This window comes from Mauremys mutica, chromosome 6, assembly GCF_020497125.1.
Source record: "Mauremys mutica isolate MM-2020 ecotype Southern chromosome 6, ASM2049712v1, whole genome shotgun sequence".
NCBI lineage: Eukaryota > Metazoa > Chordata > Testudines > Geoemydidae > Mauremys > Mauremys mutica.
Window position 1 is genome coordinate 57,966,812 of NC_059077.1, and position 17,967 is coordinate 57,984,778.

General features: G+C 38.6%; 1 protein-coding gene across 1 annotated transcript in view; it reads right to left on the minus strand.

Annotated features, from left to right (window-relative positions):
* Positions 1–230: 230 nt before the first annotated feature.
* TTC37 (tetratricopeptide repeat domain 37) overlaps positions 231–17,967 on the minus strand; it is an 89,663-nt gene continuing 71,926 nt past the window's right edge. Inside the window, exons 35-41 of the mRNA XM_045021654.1 lie at positions 14,557–14,685; positions 12,174–12,295; positions 9,813–9,971; positions 6,493–6,645; positions 4,134–4,264; positions 2,512–2,635; positions 231–1,127 (exon numbers count right to left, since the gene is read on the minus strand). Coding sequence (XP_044877589.1) covers positions 1,050–1,127; positions 2,512–2,635; positions 4,134–4,264; positions 6,493–6,645; positions 9,813–9,971; positions 12,174–12,295; positions 14,557–14,685 — 896 coding nt within the window. The 3' untranslated portion in view covers positions 231–1,049. The remainder of the gene's footprint in view (positions 1,128–2,511; positions 2,636–4,133; positions 4,265–6,492; positions 6,646–9,812; positions 9,972–12,173; positions 12,296–14,556; positions 14,686–17,967) is intronic.

The following is a 17,967-nucleotide window of genomic DNA, read 5'->3' on the forward strand; positions in this document are numbered from 1 at the left end:
AGAGCTACAATCAGTTCACATTAACTATCTGACCAATCGCCTTAAGGAAAATGTCTTACATGGCGGAGTGTGGGAGAAGGTAATAGCAGAAGACCCTTGCCATTACTCCCTTGAGTAAGTTTTAAGAGCAACAGGCCAGCTAACCTGTTCAAACTTGAAAATTAGCACATATTTAAATATACGTGCTGCATACAGTAAGTTCCTAATTGTTTGCAACAAAACACTCAGACTAGATTCATTGCGTTTTATTTTAACTACATGGAAGTACAGGGCAGAATTGCATCATGTGTCAAGAATTGTTATCATGATTAATCCAAATAAGCAATCAACAGCAGGGTTACCAAAAAATCATAAATACAAATTGCCACACACATTTATAATTATAACCATGGATCGGCTCATTGTGCAAAATCTCTGTTTTATTTATTTATATTTCCCTTGACCAGAGTATATTGTAGAAATCTGGTTCCTCCTGTCTGCAACCTAATCAGTTGCAGTGTTAAATATTTTTTTGCTTCCCGCCACTGCATGTGGAGTTGCAAATGTATTTGAGTCACAACTGTAATATAATGAACATTATAGAAAGCTTAGATTTCTGAAAGTTACAACAGTTGGGAATAACTTAAAAAATATGAATTTGCATACTACTTTGACAACTTAAGGCTTTGTTTCAAAAAGTAGAAACTTATCTTGCTTTGCACCACTGCAAGTGCAAAATGATAAGTAATGTCCATGTGAGGAGCAGGGACATCTGCTGTAAACTCCAACAGGCGAAAAAAAAAAAAAAAGGATTCTCCATCGCAGCAGCACAACATAAATGTATCAGTGAGGAAAAATACAAGTTAAATGAACTTGAGTTTTAAGTAAAGGAAAAACAGGTTGATGGCAGTGTCCATCGTAAAAAAATATTTATTTTAAAGCAATTTGCTTTTGTCTAACAAAAAAATGATTTTCACTTTTAAAAAAACAGATTTTCTGGCAGGTGGTGTGAATTAGGTTTCATGAATTTCCTTTTTTTCCTTCTGGTTGCCCACTGAAAGAAGTCCATGCTAGGCAGATGCTGATAATTTCTTGTCTAGTTCCAGAGATCTAGTATCTCCATTAGCTTTGGCATTCGCTACAAGCGCCTGTGGGGGGAAAAAAAAGTTATTTGTGATATCCAAATATTTGAATCTCTCCTATTCAGCTCCCCTAAAAACCCAAGCAACCCAAAAATCCAGAGATAAATGGGATATTTCAGTATTATGCAATAGTTTGCTTAATGCCTTAAAAACTAAGTTGCAACCACTGCAATGCAAGACATCATTTGTTGCTTGGGGCTGAGGTCAGTTTTCCAACTAAGTGATTCACTGACAGGAGGGAAGATACTGAGGATAGAAGAGACCAATTAGGTCATATGGCCTGTCAATGCAGGGTTACTCCCTGCAGGACCCTTATGGGTGTTTGGTAGGTCTAACTTTTATATATGATCCATGTGATGGGGCTCTCTCCCAGCCTACTTATACAACGCTGTCAGGAGGTTTTTCCTGACAGTTTAGGGTTTCCCACTCTGAATTGAATTCTATGACTCCTACTTGAGGCCTTTGTACTCCAGCTTAGTGTTCTTACAGATGTTCATAGGCTCTGCTTGGCACTTCCTCACTCCCTGTGGTCATTTAGCCAAACTCTACATTAAACTAAACTTTTCTTTAAGGAAATCCCTCCTGAGCCATACACTAGACATTTTTATGACTCTTCTTTAAGTTCTCTGTTGGTCCCTCGCTAGTAATGATTGCTCAGAATGGAGTACAACGAATCCACACCAGAATCATGTTGAGAAGAACTCTGTATTACCAATTCTTTTTTATCACGTGTCCCATAATGCATGTCTAAGCAGGGAACTCAGAAGAATTTTGCCCCAGATGTGATCTAAAATTTTAATACATTTTGGAACAGGAACTTTTAACACCATTCCTTTAAAATACACAGTTAGCAAATATCTTGCTTCTGATGTTACAGTCAACATTTGAAGGTTTAGAGAGCAGTTCAAGTGCTATTTTGGATGTGCTGGAGGCATGCATATGTTTACTCTTTACACTTTTTTTTTTTTTAGCAACATTCAGTAGTAGTTAAAACAAATCTCCCCCTCCCTCCATTCTGTCTTGACCTATGTCTGCATCTGTGTTGGGGCTGACAGTCTAAAAAGTATTTAAATAAATTATCAGATTAAAAAAAACCTCAATTTTTTTACTGTAAGAGCTCAGTCTTAAACAAGATGGAAGTGCACAAATGGCCAGCATCCAGTCTCAGTCACAATTAGTTATGCTGACTGCCTGACAGTCATGGTGCAGCTTTGATTTGAAGCACTGACTCCACACAAAGCTGGAATTATATTATGCTTTTGCTTCCCAAATCCTGGAAGGATTCCATAACACAGCCCATAAATATTTCTATAAATGGGGACTAGCATAGAAAGCTAGTCAACACGATTGGTATTTGCATATATCTGTATAGATATAGACTGACTCTTACATCTATTAATTCATAATCATCTTTGGCATATAAATGTCTTAGGAGGTACCAGCGTGCAACTGATACTATGGTTTCTGGATATCCAGGCTGATACACCACTCTTTCCAACATTCGACGAGTCTCCCTAGGAACAAAAATAAAATTTAATACCAAGTAATCTCTAGAAATTTGTTGAATTTAACAATTTTCTTGTTTTGTATAACTAGTGCTACCTGGCAAGAGTCAGAATTATTTTAAACCAAATTGTCCTCTTCGCTAAAATCGAAGCAATGTGAGCAATCACATGTCTTGCAGACAATGACAACAGTTGATAGCAATTTTCTTACGTCTACTTCCCTTCTCCCAATTGTGGGTTCAGCACTGCCTCTCAATGTCCAGAATGTACATAATGATTCATAGTTATGTTTACTTCCACTTAGGATAATAACTACCCTGAAAACAATCCTCTATAAGTACACCTGGAAATGTAAACTCTTCTGCTACAAGTAGTAACCAAAACAATTATTTCAACACTAGTGGAATTTTCATGTTTGCTATACTAGCATGTTGTGCATCATGCTGCCCATAAACTCAATAATTTGGGCAGCACTACCCTGCTGAAATCCTAAAAGGCATTTGCTCTTGTTTAATAACTATAATATAAACCTTTAAGGTATCACAGCTGCTTTTAGGGAAGCAGTTACTAGAACACCAGTTCTGTGACCAGCAAAAAGGTTTTTAGTAAAATATATTTGTATAACCAGTGTGTATAACACACACATTATAGTCCATCTTTAGTGTGAAACAGCTATTTAATAGCTTGCAACAGCATTATGCAATTTTATGGCAAGTGAAAAGTCAGTAAAGTGACATCCAAGGGGAAATTCAGGAAGGCAGAATATGGTTACCCAAGTTAGAATACGGCTAGTGCACTGGTACCAGCATTCCTATTTTTGCAAATGTGTCTCTTGGGGAAAAAAGGGTCAGAAACTTGTTTTGAATCTCAGTTGAGACTGGATGGAATTGCAGCACATGCTGGAACAAGACTGCCTCAACTGCTACCATCCCATTCAACCAATACTCATCAGATAGTTCTTGCAAAAAAAAAAAAAAGTTAATATATTTAGTTTATATGTTTTTTAAAAAGCTTAGCCAAAAGCTGTAGCTGTCTTTGACACCACAAAAGACTCCAACTATAAATATTACTGCTTTGGTTCCCTGCTTTCAACTGGTTTTTAAGCTTTTAAAGTTGAACTAAGGCAGGGGTTGGCAACCTTTCAGCAGTGGTGTGCTGAGTCTTCATTTATTCACTCTAATTTAAGGTTTTGCGTGCCAGTAATACATTTTAACATCTTCGGATGGTCTCTTTCTATAAGTCTATAATATGTAACTAAACTATTATTGTATGTAAAGTAAATAAGGTTTTTAAAATGTTTAAGAAGCTTCATTTAAAATTAAAATGCAGAGCCCCCTGGACTGGTGGCCAGGACCCAGGCAGTGAGAGTGCCACTGAAAATCAGCTCACGTGCTGCCTTCGGCGCGCAGGCCATAGGTTGCCTACCTCTGAACTAAGGCATAGCACCTGCACTCAGTTTCACCAGGACATTGTTTTTGTGGAGCACACTATTATAGAGAACACATACCTTGCCCCCATTTTCCGATTGTACTGCAGCAGCGCTTGCAGAAGAACAGCCAGTGGGCAGAAGAAAAGTTTCAAGGCTTCAGTTGTTGCCTCCTGAACCAAGGATGGCCAATGATCATTTGAAATGTTAGCCTATCAGCAAGATGACAGCAAGAAAACTTTATTAACTATGTTACTAGCCAAAATGTTTAACTGGTTGAAAGATAATATTTGTTTGCACACATACCATCTGCACATGATTAGCCTTTAATTCTGCAAGTTTGCTAATTCTGAAGCTTTCCTGTTAGGTAAATTAGATTTCCAAGTCTCAGGGTATAATAGGGCTGGAAAGCCAGAACTGCATTATTTCCGTACTTTTACAGCAGCCTTGCAAAATTCTACTTGGCCATTCATCTGCAGAGTTGTTTTTAACAGGAAAGTAAAATAGCATTACTTTATTATATTAAGGATGCATGTGTATATCCAATGAAAGCTTGCAAGGCTACACTGGAGAGATGAATTTATCCACATTGAATGCTATCAGATACACAGAGTCAAAAGAGAAAATCATAAGTTAAACAGCAACACTAAATTGATGTTTATTTAGTGGAGCCACTATTCAGCAATTCATGTTTGGCAAGTCCACTGAATTAGATTACTGGAGAGACGGTAATATATTTGGTAAAATTTTTACATGACAGAAAATACAGTAAAATATAAATGTTTATATGAATTGCACAGGTTTTCACTAGGAAAGATAAAAAGAAACAGATTATTCAAGACTGTAAGAGTCTGCAATTATGCTACTGACATCCAAGTGAAATAATTAAAAACAACAAAATGTGCCAGAATTTGCCCCAGAGTGGGTGCAATTTAAGTGGGTTCAGCTATGCTAAAGATAAAGCTGAGCAAACAAACGTATGTAATAGAAACTGTCTTGTAAACTGCTCTGATTATGCCAAGAAAATGTGGGTAGTGAAAGGTTTGTTTAAAAAGCTGATTTATTTGCTTCAAAAGAATTTAATCAGCTATGAAGACTGATCAGTATGAAATACACTATACAAAAACCAGTCTTAATTATGTCATACTCTAATCTTGTGCAAAATAGTCTGAAGCAAGAGTGAGAGTTGTACTCTTTCAATGAAATGACCTCTACAGAAACACCTAGTGACATGTAGGTTGGGTGCACCACCAGGTTCTGCCATGGTAGAGATATTTTGTGGGCAGTTACAAATGAAGAGCAAAGTCACCAGCCAGGATGGCAGAATCACATGAGATGTGGCAGGGTGACTACTGGCCAACATTCCCATACAGATAACCCTTTCTCCTCGAGGCACGCAGTTCTCGTACTCATCAGGAAGAGAGCTTTATTTGGTTTCCTATACTTTGAGAACTTCTTCCGCTACTCAAAATAAATCAGTTGGTTGAACTACTTGGTGTAAAGGAAACTCATTTTTTTTCCTGTTTTAAACACTCTGGGCATAAGAGAAGATGCCTTTGCTTTTATTTTAGGGTAGATCATTTAGCTAGTGTTTTCCCAACCTATTTTAGTTAAGTGATGACCCACAATAGATTACAGCATACGAATAGCCCTAACAAAAGAAAACATGCCTTCTCTTATGGCATAGTTGATCCAAAAAGCCACATACCTTTAAATTTTAAAGTTTAGCACTAGTACTGCTGAAAGAGGATAGTGTGCATTTCAGTATCTCTAGAAAAAGCATGTCAAAAGTGACCTATATTTTCTTTAAGGCACGTATTCTGCTATCATTGTAATTGTTTTCATCTGATCCTTTTAGGGGGAGAGGTTAGAATGACTTTCCTTAGGCTGTAAGCTCTTCAAGGCAAAAACCATCTATGGGTTTGTTCAGCAAACAGCACAATTGTGCCCCAAACCTGACTTAAACCTCTAGGCACTAGTGCAATAAAAATGAAAATAAATAATGAAACTGAATGAATGCAACTCATACAAATGTCACATGTTCAGTGATGCAAGAGTCTTGATAGTAGAAGTTATACTACAGTCAGTTTGGATGACAGAACTAATAATCTAGTATCAGAAAATAAAGCTTAATGGTCTTAGTTGATTATGCCATATATTTTTCCTTTAGACACAAAATATTCTTGGAGAGAAGTCTAAAAACAATTAATAGTCTTTTAAAGTTAGAGTGTATTAGGTTTATTCACATCCATGTTAGCACGAAATGAGAATACCATTTCTGCTAATTATTGAGGAGTAGTTCACAAAAGAGAACAAAAGTCTTACAGTTTCCCACAGTTTATGGAAGGACTTCATCTGGGAGATTACAAAAGATAGCTAAAAGCACATGGCTTACATTTTAAATCAATTCATTTTATTATAATAGTTGTGGTTATCTTACCATGCAGATTTCCAGTGCAAGCATAGCTAGCCTGAGCAAACTTGATAACTTCCCGTTCCAACTGCCCTGTTGGGATGCCAAGTGTAGACTCTTTCTGTAACACATCTCTGCTGCGACCATCATTCTTTGAGACTGGTACACTTTTGCAAGCCACTAAAAAGAGAGAACCATAATGTTTGGTAGCGCTTGTTAAAACAGATCATTCAGGTATTTTTGACTATGAAAATTTAAGTTTTCCAAGTTTCATGAATATATTAAGTTGATCTTTACACACAATTAGTTGTAGGTTATTTTACAGCTGAACACCTGCTTGAGGGAAGGAGAGTGCAAATTTCCATGCATGTTCTGCCAGTGTACCTCTGTCCTTTAGTACTATAGCTATGTTATTTCACAACAGAGGTCTCTTACCTGACACTGCCAACCATTTTGTAGTTTTGTGAATCTGGACATAAACTAGGAGGTAGCCAAACTCATTTTCCACTGGGGACCTCCTAAGCTATTATTTGGGAAATGGAGCACGCCACCTAGCACTAGATTGCCAACAACAGTTCTATTAGGATGGTGGAAAGCTGTTCAGACAAGTTAGAAAGTTTCTGCCCTTGAACAAGATGGATTTCCCATCTCGTGCTACTGTATGTGAGGAAGTAAAAATATTCAATCTTACAGCTTGAACTCAGATGAAAATATGTAGTTATCCTTTTTGCCAGACAACAACCTGAACTTCTGCAGACAGGAGGTTCCTGTTGGAGGAGCTACAGATGGGAATGGAATTAGGGGAGTCCGACTAACCTAGTGTTTTCATCCTTCCGCTTGCTCCATCAGCACAGTAGAGTGAACTCCTCTTACAGAGAGATTGGCAAGGGACTATAACTGAGGCTTATTTTGTACTGACATGAAAATGTATTGGTGCAAAAGAAATCAGGAGTTTGTAAATCCTTTCATATATACCCTAGATGTTCCAACATCAATAAGTCATGCTTGTACAGAAAGCTATCCATTAGGTCATGAAGCAGCCATTAAACAATGAAAGGATCTAGACAACTAATCTTTCAGTCTAAAACCCTCCCTAGATGATCCCTCTCCCATGATCCTCTGCTACTGGCACAGTTTACGACTCTCAGAGTGGAGAGCAGGGGCACAATTCTAAGCACTTTCCTAAGAATTTATTTTAGAGAGTTGCCTCTATATTTATGCTTGTGGGATTTTTGTATCCATCATTAAGCAGTAGAACTGTCTTAAAGCAGTGTACATTGGGGTGGGGGGAAAACCAGTAGTCTTTCTTCTCCCCAGCTGCAGAGTCCTGATGTTACCTAGAACTGAGGAAGAGAGGGAAGGTGGGTGGGTAATATGAATGCACAGAGGTGATTCTTCAGGAATGATTACTCTCCTCATATTTTTCTGTGCAAAATGAATAGTACTAATAAGAATGTTTTCATTATAATATTTATATAAATAATATAAGGGTGGGGTTGCTTAAGAAAACAGTGGACCCATAGGAAGGAGACTCTGGAAAAATTCCACCACAATTTCAACAGCTTCTACCCCACCATCAACCTCAGCCTGGACCAATCTACATGGGAGGTCCACTTCCTAGACACCACGGTGCAAATAAGTGATGGTCACATTACCACCACCCTATACCGAAAACCTACCGACCGCTATGCCTACCTTCATGCCTCCAGCTTCCATCCCGGGCACACCACACGATCCATTGTCTTCAGCCAAGCACTGAGGTACAACCGCATCTGCTCTAACCCCTCAGACAGAGACCAACACCTACAAGATCTCCACCAAGCATTCTCAAAACTACAATACCCGCACGAGGAAATAAGGAAACAGATCAACAGAGCCAGACGTGTACCCAGAAGCCTCCTACTGCAAGACAAACCCAAGAAAGAAACCAACAGGACTCCACTGGCCATCACATACAGTCCCCAGCTAAAACCCCTCCAACGCATCATCAGGGATCTACAACCCATCCTGGACAATGATCCCACACTTTCACAGGCCTTGGGTGGCAGGCCAGTCCTCGCCCACAGACAACCTGCCAACCTGAAGCATATTCTCACCAGTAACTGCACACCGCACCATAGTAACTCTAACTCAGGAACCAATCCATGCAACAAACCTCGATGCCAACTCTGCCCACATATCTACACCAGCGACACCATCACAGGACCTAACCAGATCAGCCACACCATCACCGGTTCGTTCACCTGCACGTCCACCAATGTAATATATGCCATCATATGCCAGCAATACCCCTCTGCTATGTACATTGGCCAAACTGGACAGTCTCTACGGAAATGGATAAATGGACACAAATCAGATATTAGGAATGGCAATATACAAAAACCTGTAGGAGAACACTTCAACCTCCCTGGCCACACAATAGCAGATCTTAAGGCGGCCACCCTGCAGCAAAAAAACTTCAGGACCAGACTTCAGAGAGAAACTGCTGAGCTTCAGTTCATCTGCAAATTTGACACCATCAGCTCAGGATTAAACAAAGACTGTGAGTGGCTTGCCAACTACAGAACCAGTTTCTCCTCCCTTGGTTTTCACACTTCAGCTGCTAGAACAGGGCCTCATCCTCCCTGATTGAACTAACCTCGTTATCTCTAGCTTGCTTCTTGCTTGCATATATATACCTGCCCCTGGAAATTTCCACTACATGCATCTGATGAAGTTGGTATTCACCCACGAAAGCTCATGCTCCAAAACGTCTGTTAGTCTATAAGGTGACACAGGATTCTTTGCTGCTTTTAAGAAAACAGTCCCTTTTTTGAAATACAATATTGGCAACCTTAGTTAGATCTTCTCTTCCAGGAATAAGGAAAGTAAAGAAAGGGTTTTTTTTTTCTTTTTAAAATGTGCCAGGGAATTGGGTAGTCTTGATGCTCTTGAACAAGGGGAAAGAGTTACTCACCTGTGCAGAGAGTGCAAACAGAAGGAAACACAGGGACAGCACACGTCCAGTTTTTTGTACACTGTTCAGGAACCATTTATTTGTGCCTAGTAACATATGTTATAGTACATTAAACTACAATGTTTCACTGTGGACCTGTGATGTGGAAGTCAAGATCGGCAAATTTCACAACATATGTTTACCTAATTAAGTTAACATAAATTTACACTTTTCCTGCCTTCATAAGGAGGACTACGTACTTTCAGTTCTCTAATAGAGATCATTATCTAGTACTCACAACTCACCAGCTGTTAGTGTGTAAAGAGGAGGAATGTTAACTCAGAGAGTCCCTTCTCAGATAATACTCTGTAATAGGGATGTGTATTGAAACAGGAAGAAAGAGTCCACTTACATGCCATGCTGTTACTGAAGTGGAGTTGGACATGACAGTTTTATGAAGTTCCTCCAAAATGGCATCTGGAAGCTCTTTGTGTGACGGAAAAAGCTGTTTACACTGAACTTGTCTCAAGAGCAGGAACAAATCTGGGTGATTGGGGCAACTTTTTAAACCCTAAAACCAAAAACAGTTTTTAATTAGTTAAATGCAAGAAGTTATTAGAAGATATATTTTAAAATTGAGAACATTCTTATTAATACTTTTCATTTTGCACAGAAAAATCTGAGAGGAAAATTGCCCCCTCCTTATGATCCACTTGCAGCAGACTATTTCTGTTTATTAATCTCTCCTTTTCTGCACATCAGGAAGGTTCCTGAAAGCTGTCTGCAGGATCATGGATTCACATGAGGAAGTGAGCAAGGAACAATCATTGTTCCCAAATCCCATAGGGAATCTGTCCAAAGTCTTGCACCTGCCCCATACTTACAGGTGGGGTTGAAGGGCAGATATCCAATGTGAAGAGGAAGAACAAGGAATAGGAGTCTAATGACTCCATGGGGCCCAGAAGCCAGAGGAGAGAAGGAGTCTCAAAGCTAATGTAGAGGCACAGGGCCATCATGTGGTTGGAACTGGCCTTAAGCATATCTCCAGGGACTTGTGAGTTCTCAGGGCAGTGCCCTCCATTTATTTTGTCTTTGGGGGAAGGAGATGCCACACACATGCACACTTCCCCTTCCAGGAATGATTTCAGAATAAAACAGCAGCCATCACGTGGTTCTAATACATGCACTTTTCTTTACATTAGCAGTAAAGTCCCAAAATATTACTTACAGACTGGTTCTTCACTGTCCAAATCAGTACACATTTCAAAAACCTAGTTCAACCCAGATTCCTTTTTAAAGGGTATTTATTTGGAGCAAAAGGTTTATCTTGGGAATTAAGTGACTCCATATGTAACAGTCATTTTAATAATCAAAATCATTCCAAGCTACTCCAGAGGGTTAAATAGGCAACAGTCTAGTAGATGCAATTTGGTCCCCAGTCAGAGATTGGTATTTGCAGCAGTTCTACCCTCAACAACTAAGGAATGGTCTCACATAGGTAAATGGTCTTGCCTAGCTCAGAGAAGAAAAACAGATAGGTATGTTCCTGAGCTTCACTCCTCAGTCAGATTCTTTCTGCAGATCTTGAGGTGATTAGAGCTTTCAAGGACAGAGGACCTACCTCTTAACTCCCTCCCAAAGAGAAGTGCTATCCAACCTAAATTTACTAAGACATGAAACCATAGTAAGATTAATTAACATTTAAAAAAAATCAACTATACAGATATTTCCCTAAGGGAAATATGTACAAACTAATTCTCTTGTTAATGTATTCCTGTACAGGAAGGTCAATGGATATGCTGATTAAAGGAAAATTGACAAGCAAGAGAATTTCTTCTCTTCAAAAGGTGGCATGTCCACTGAACCTTACTCAAGGGTAGTAACCAACAGCATCTTAAAAGAGATTGTGGCAGCCAGGAAGAAGGTGATACATGAGCAAAGTAGGTTGACTGGGTCATCACAGTAACAACAGCCTTCATAAAAAAGCCACATTGGCTAAGAATTAGGTATTTATTTTGGAATGCTTGGTGAATGGCTTATACACTAGATCTATGGGCTGCTTTGCAAATACTTCTGCCAAGGTGGCAGCCTTCTCTGTCACTTCACACATGCCACTTCAAAAAAGAAATTTCTTCTGAGACTAGAAAATTAACAAACCACAAACGCTTTCATAAGATATTTTCTGAATTTTTACCATTTACTTCATTTTTCTTTAGCAATGCAAACACTTGTAATGATTCAGGTGATTCAGTCTGGTGTAGTTTAAATGGTACCTATCACTTTGGATTGCAGTCAAGATTCTGAAAATTGAGTGTGGGCTGGGAAGTGAATAATCAATGTGACTGAGTACACAGCAAGTCATTCATCCCACAATACAGCCAACTGCATTTCCCTCTGGACTCGGAGAAAATGCCTTTGGAACTATTTTAAGAATTTATTTTTTGCTGGCATAAGTGAGGAGGGACAAAAAGATAAGCACATGAAGATAGACGGGATAAGATCAGGTTGAAGTAGGGATTTTTGTGCTATAATGTACTGAACATGGCTGGTGAACAATTATTTAACCAATTTAAACAGAATTATAAAACTACTGATAAAGAATAGTCTTTCCTTTATTAAAAGGTGAAAAAAAATCAGTTTATGCATTTGGGCTGTGCTCTACTGTAACAGATTGTTGTTCCTTTGTTGTTTATTACCATTGCATATATAATACATAGGAATTAGTGCTCCACTCAAAGTCATGAAGCAGCAGTGACAGTGGTAATAACCATACCTTTGTGCAGAGAGCCTCAGCTTCTGTAATTCTACCAGTCTCTTTTAAACCAGTAATAGCCTGACAAAGAGACCAGACTTCAAGAGCCTGGATGTACTCAGCTGAAAGGTCCTTTTCTTTAGCTGTAAATGTAAACATGCATTTAAGAATGTATCGTTGGATATGCTCTAGTGCCCTGCCACATATCAGGCTTGAGTCATAGTAAGTAAAGAAGATCTAGTGCATATCATGATTATAGGTCAGACAGGCTAAGTGACAGTACTCCCTGGTATTTTTATTACAGACATACATACTATATACACACACCACATATAAACAAACACACACACACAGACATACATGGCAAAACAGACTTAGAAAGAGAGCACAGTTTTTATTTTGTTTTTTAGGTAGGTATCAACTTGTAGAGTTGATAAAATAATTGAAGCATGCATTTTAGAGAAATTAATTTTCAAAATAATAAGAAAAGTCAGTCAAACGTTAGCCCTTTTAGTAAGGGAGGCTATAGATATAATGAACAAAGGCAGGCTATCCCAGATCAAAACTTCTTTAGCATAAAGTACATAATATATCAATTTATTGATTTAAATATCACACCACTGTAGAAGTATTGAAAATAAAATGTTTCCAAGCCAGGACACCTGGAGTTAAGATTCTGTAAATAATCTTAGTTCTGACCCTGTATCCTTTGCTTACCTACCAAGGATACTAGTATTCAGAAGTATTATAGTGAGAACTTAAGAAGTAATTTGTGAGTAATCATTAGCTTCTTTTCCATTTGTGAATTGTCCACAAAAACTTATGATTTTCTCAAATGCATTACATTTGCAGAAGTTTGGTAAAAAATTTTGAACAACTTTTTGTCTATAAACAAAGCAGTTAATTGTGAGTGTTTGATATTCAAAATATGCGTTGAGTTGGGTAGTGCTCCTTAGACACAATTTACATTGTTTTGTTTGTGTTCCAGGGTTGGATAAGTACCTCTTATGAACAGCAATATTTTGTACCAGAAATCTGATTCTAAGTTCAAAAGTCTCTTTCAACAAATATTTTACTATTTGCTCAACATTCACTCTGAATATTTTTCTTAGCAAAGTTGTTTGATAGAATATTCATCAAAAGCCAAAGAACATCACCATTTTTTTAAATTTGGAATGAATAGTCATAGAACGTCTGCTCATATTACTGTACAACTATGCCATTTTTTAGATAGTGCTGTGAATTCTACACATGGATCACTACAGTACTGTGACTGTGGCACTCTAGTCTGGTCCCTCTTCATAAAATGGCCACCAACGTCAGAGGTGCATCAGGTCCATTTCTGAAGGATAGGATCCAAGAGCCATATGGGGAGGAGGTAGAAAACACTAGAACCTTCACTCTATTTAGAGGCTCAAGGAGATGGGATTTCTGGTTCCTAGTAGAATGGTAGTTGGGTTTACTTGGTATGGCTTTAGAAATCTGCTACTGCCTCAGTTCCTCCTTCCTCCCAGTTAAATCAAACTTCATGCTGCAGGTGTTCTCACTAACTCTTTCCTTTTGAATTTTGTTAATAAATCAAACACTAATCTACCATCCAATCTTTCCTGCTGGCTCACCATCCTTGGTACAGGTTTTAGGCCCGTCTTGCTGAGCATCTTCTCCTAGCAAGCCCCTGCTACTTGCATGTTTGTCTCCTAGGCCGACCTAGGACCCTGGAGAGTTACTCAGCCTTGACCTCCTCACTAACCCTTTCCTGGATGTTCTTCCTGATTTCTGTAGGCTGTGAGTGAAGCACTCACTTCCAGGTCTGTACTCACTGAATGATCAGAGGCTGCCCTTATGTCTCCCAGCATGCACGGTACTTAGTCACATGCTCCCTGTCACATGACCCTTGTATTCATTCCCTCTCCTTGGTAGACTAAGTCTGGCATAGGTGCAGCCAAGCCCCAGCCTTGTAAAGGGACTGTGACAATCCATATACACATTAGAAATAAGAAGTGAGTTGTTAGTACTCATCACCATAAGCAAGAAGTAATCAGATAGGTAAGATAGACATTTTCCCCTTATGATTGTCATTATTTATTCATTATTTAAATCCAGTTGAACCAAAAAAGTGTGTCTGGGAACATGCTAATTTATAAACAGGTTAAAATACATGGCAATGCCCTTGATGACAAGCAATATAAGCATTGTTTAATATTAAGAAGATCAGTTGCTTGAGAGTCACTACCAGCCTGCATTTAACTAGTATAAGCGAGTTATGTTTTTCTAAGCAATTTTCTTTACATTACTATTGATGACTTTACAAGACAAAACAAAACAAAAAAAACCCACAAACCAGAAGCATTGATTTTTTTCCTCTTAGAAAAGTATGAAAATTAAGAAGGTTTGTATAACTTACTTTTGGCTGAAACTGTGGCTACAAGTGTCATTTCTAGGTTTCTTCTCTTAGGCTGTGTGTTGTTCAAATAGACAACAGTATTTTCAGCATGGCAGGCACTCATTAGCACTGCCCATGTAGCAGGATCATCTGAAAACATATTTTAAAAATTGCCCATATTTTCAATATTATCAGCATGCCATTTACAGAAGTCTCCAACTGATATGATTTATCACAGCAGTCAAGGGATCCATAAAAAACTATACAAGACAAAAATAGTTAGAATCAAGTAAAGAAATCAATGGGATCTTTGGTTGGCGAGGGGGCTCAATAACTTCGGGAAAAAAAGTCCGGACATAAGGCTCTGTCTTTGTAATTTCTACATGTTCAGACCTAATTCTGCTCTCAAATGCAAGGGAGCTAAATGGGAGTTGCACATGTATGTTAAGTGACATTTAATGAATCACTGAATTGCATTTAATTCTAGTTTTATAAGAAAAGGACTAGAAAATAAAACTTGACAATTAGAGCACCTATTAAAAAAACAACAACACTGCATTCTCTTATACTAGCTAGTGCAGTATTACCGTATTGTTCCGAGTATAGGCCGCTCCTGATTATAAGCTGCACCCTTAAAGTTTGGTGCTATTTTAAAAAAATTAAATTTTTAACTTTTTTTAACTTAAAGAAAATCTCAGCCGCGGCCGGGACTCAGAGAGCTCTGGGCTGTCTGCCGCGGGGGGGAGCCCAGAGCCCTTTAAATCCCAGCCGCGGTGGGGAATCAGAGCGCTCTGGGCTGCCCGCCGCGGCGGGGAGCCCAGAGCCCTTTCAGTCCCAGCCGCGGCGGGGAATCAGAGGGCTCCGGGCTGCCCACCGCGGCGGGGAGCCCAGAGCTCTTTAAATCCCAGCGGGGAGCCCAGAGCCCTTTCAATCCCAGCCGCGGCGGGGAATCAGAGGGCTCCGGGCTGCCCGCCGCGGCGGGGAGCCCAGAGCCCTTTAAATCCCAGCCGCGGCTGGGATTTAAAGTATTTTTATTGGGTTTTATTTGACAAGATCCCGCTTATAGGCCGCACCCCTAGTTTAAAGACTTAAATTAGGGGGGAAAAGTGCGGCCTATACTCGGGACAATACGGTATATTACGCAAGAGCATGTTCTGTGGGACTTTTTTAGAACTCAAGTCTGCTTTCATGTAGTGACTGGTGCTTTTGTAAGGATGATATTTTTCCAAGTCTAATGGCTTGGTCATTTCTTTCACTTTTAGAACACAGCGTTTCATAAGCATCCCCCACTGGTGTTGGAGAGAGAATAGTTCATCAGTATTATGTAGTACTGCAATCCAGAACAAAAAGAGAGAACAGTGAAGTTAGGGTCCTAAAATGGCATAGGAGCATTAAGGAGGCAGCTTGTTAAATCTTTAATGAACGTGAAATTAAAACAGATATTTATAATTTTATCTAAAATATTTAGAATGTGTTTATGCTAAGTCAGCTTGCCAGGGCATAAATCTCAGACACAAGGAAAAAGAGAAGTAAAGATGCAGCACAGCAAGCTTCTCCACACCCCTTCACCAATGCACCTCAAACACGTCCTCATTCCAAAGAGGCAGTCTTGCAAAACGTCGGTCCACACAGTGTGAATTTTCAGTCCTTTGCAACAAGTGTACCAATGGTAACTATTTTCTTTTTTTAAACCACAGCATGGGCACATGTCTACCAGGAACTGGACTGACAGCACCAGTCATTTTACTTATGACTCCAGACTGATCTGTGCTTAAACCCATGTCCTAAAGTAAACATTTTCCAATTTTTAATATAAACAGTGCAACTGAGATGATCCCAAATGTGTGCAAGACATGGCTCTCTCTAGATAAGTTCTATTGTACATGAGAGATAAAGATGTAGGACAGCTGTAGGTTTATTTTCTAATGTGAGAAACTGATTAAAAGAACGTCAGAAGAACTCTATCAAAGAAACAAAATTTTTGCAGACTACGATTAACACTTTAAAAGTGCCTTCTGTTTAATGTTTGTGAAACCATTTGATATCTTCAATTTTGCCAAGCATCCTTGTGCAAAAGTAACAATTAGTCCCACATTACTGAGGGGGAATGGAGGCACAGAGAAATTAAATAATTGTGAACAACTACAGTTTTGCAGAGCAAGGAAGAGAATCCAAGCCAGACTCAATCCTGCTGCAATCCTATGCACTAACCACAAGAATCTTTACTACAGAGAAATGAAAAGACCTGGGCCACTGCTAACCACTTAAGAACAGATTTCAAACACCTGTTGCCACAAATTGCATTCCTGCTTTCTGCTTGCAACAGCACAAATCTAGCAGGGTGTGAATGTGGTTTTTTCAAGCTACATATTTACATCACTTTTTGACAAATGACACTTATAAAAATGATTTTTTTTAAATAATTTACCTTGAATAACTGGGGTAAGTTAGGGAATCTCAATGGTTTGGATAGTTAAATTAAACTGGATATTCATTACAAAATATACACTACAGAAAACAGTTCAGCATTGGCAGGTGGAGATTTTTTCCACCCCTATTAGATTCTTTGATAAATTTCCTATAAGTAACAAGGCATGCAAGAGCATATACCCTGTCATATGACAGTCATACCAAGAGAATTTCATTTAACACTGTATCTCCAGAGCTCCACTGACCTTCCTATGGAAAAAATGTCATCTTTTCTTCCTTAGGTGTACTGAAGTGATTGTCCTATGCAATCTTGTGAAAAGGGTATTTTAAAAATGATTTTAATGAAGTGGGATTGTGAGTTTCCAATATTTACTTTCTTTTGTAAATGCAGGCTAGTCACCAGACACATAAATGGGAAGTCCATATTTTAAGTATTAGGGATTTAACATTCTGTTCAAGATCTGTACTTGTCTGAGATTTAATTTCAAGCTGTTTGAAAGTTCATTAAAAGTGATACTATATGCATTAGGGATTACATGGAAAACTGTTTTCATTTTAAACAGAAGTTTTATCTAGGCGTTGGAGAAATGTTTAACTACAAAATATTTTAAATATCATTAGAAAGATGCAAAGCTCTAGCAGAATTTTTTTAAAAGCAAATTCTATATTTAGCTAAATATTAAATAAATTTTATTCTACTGGAAAGTATTTCAAAATTTATGTTTTAGTAAATGTATGGCTAAAGAGAGATGCTGAATTAAAAGCCTGGAATTCTGCGCTAAGTAGAGCATGAAAAAGTATGGACAGTGACATTACAAGTTTCACCTACTCTTAATTGTTTAAACCCTGACAAAGATGGACCTTCAGGAGTGAGAAATTAGTTTAGTCTCTATGATCCAATTCATCTTCGGCCTCTGCAGAGACCACAAATAAGGTGGTCATCTATTGTCATAGGTTCACTAGGAACTGGACAGATCATTTCACACAGACCAAACACATTCA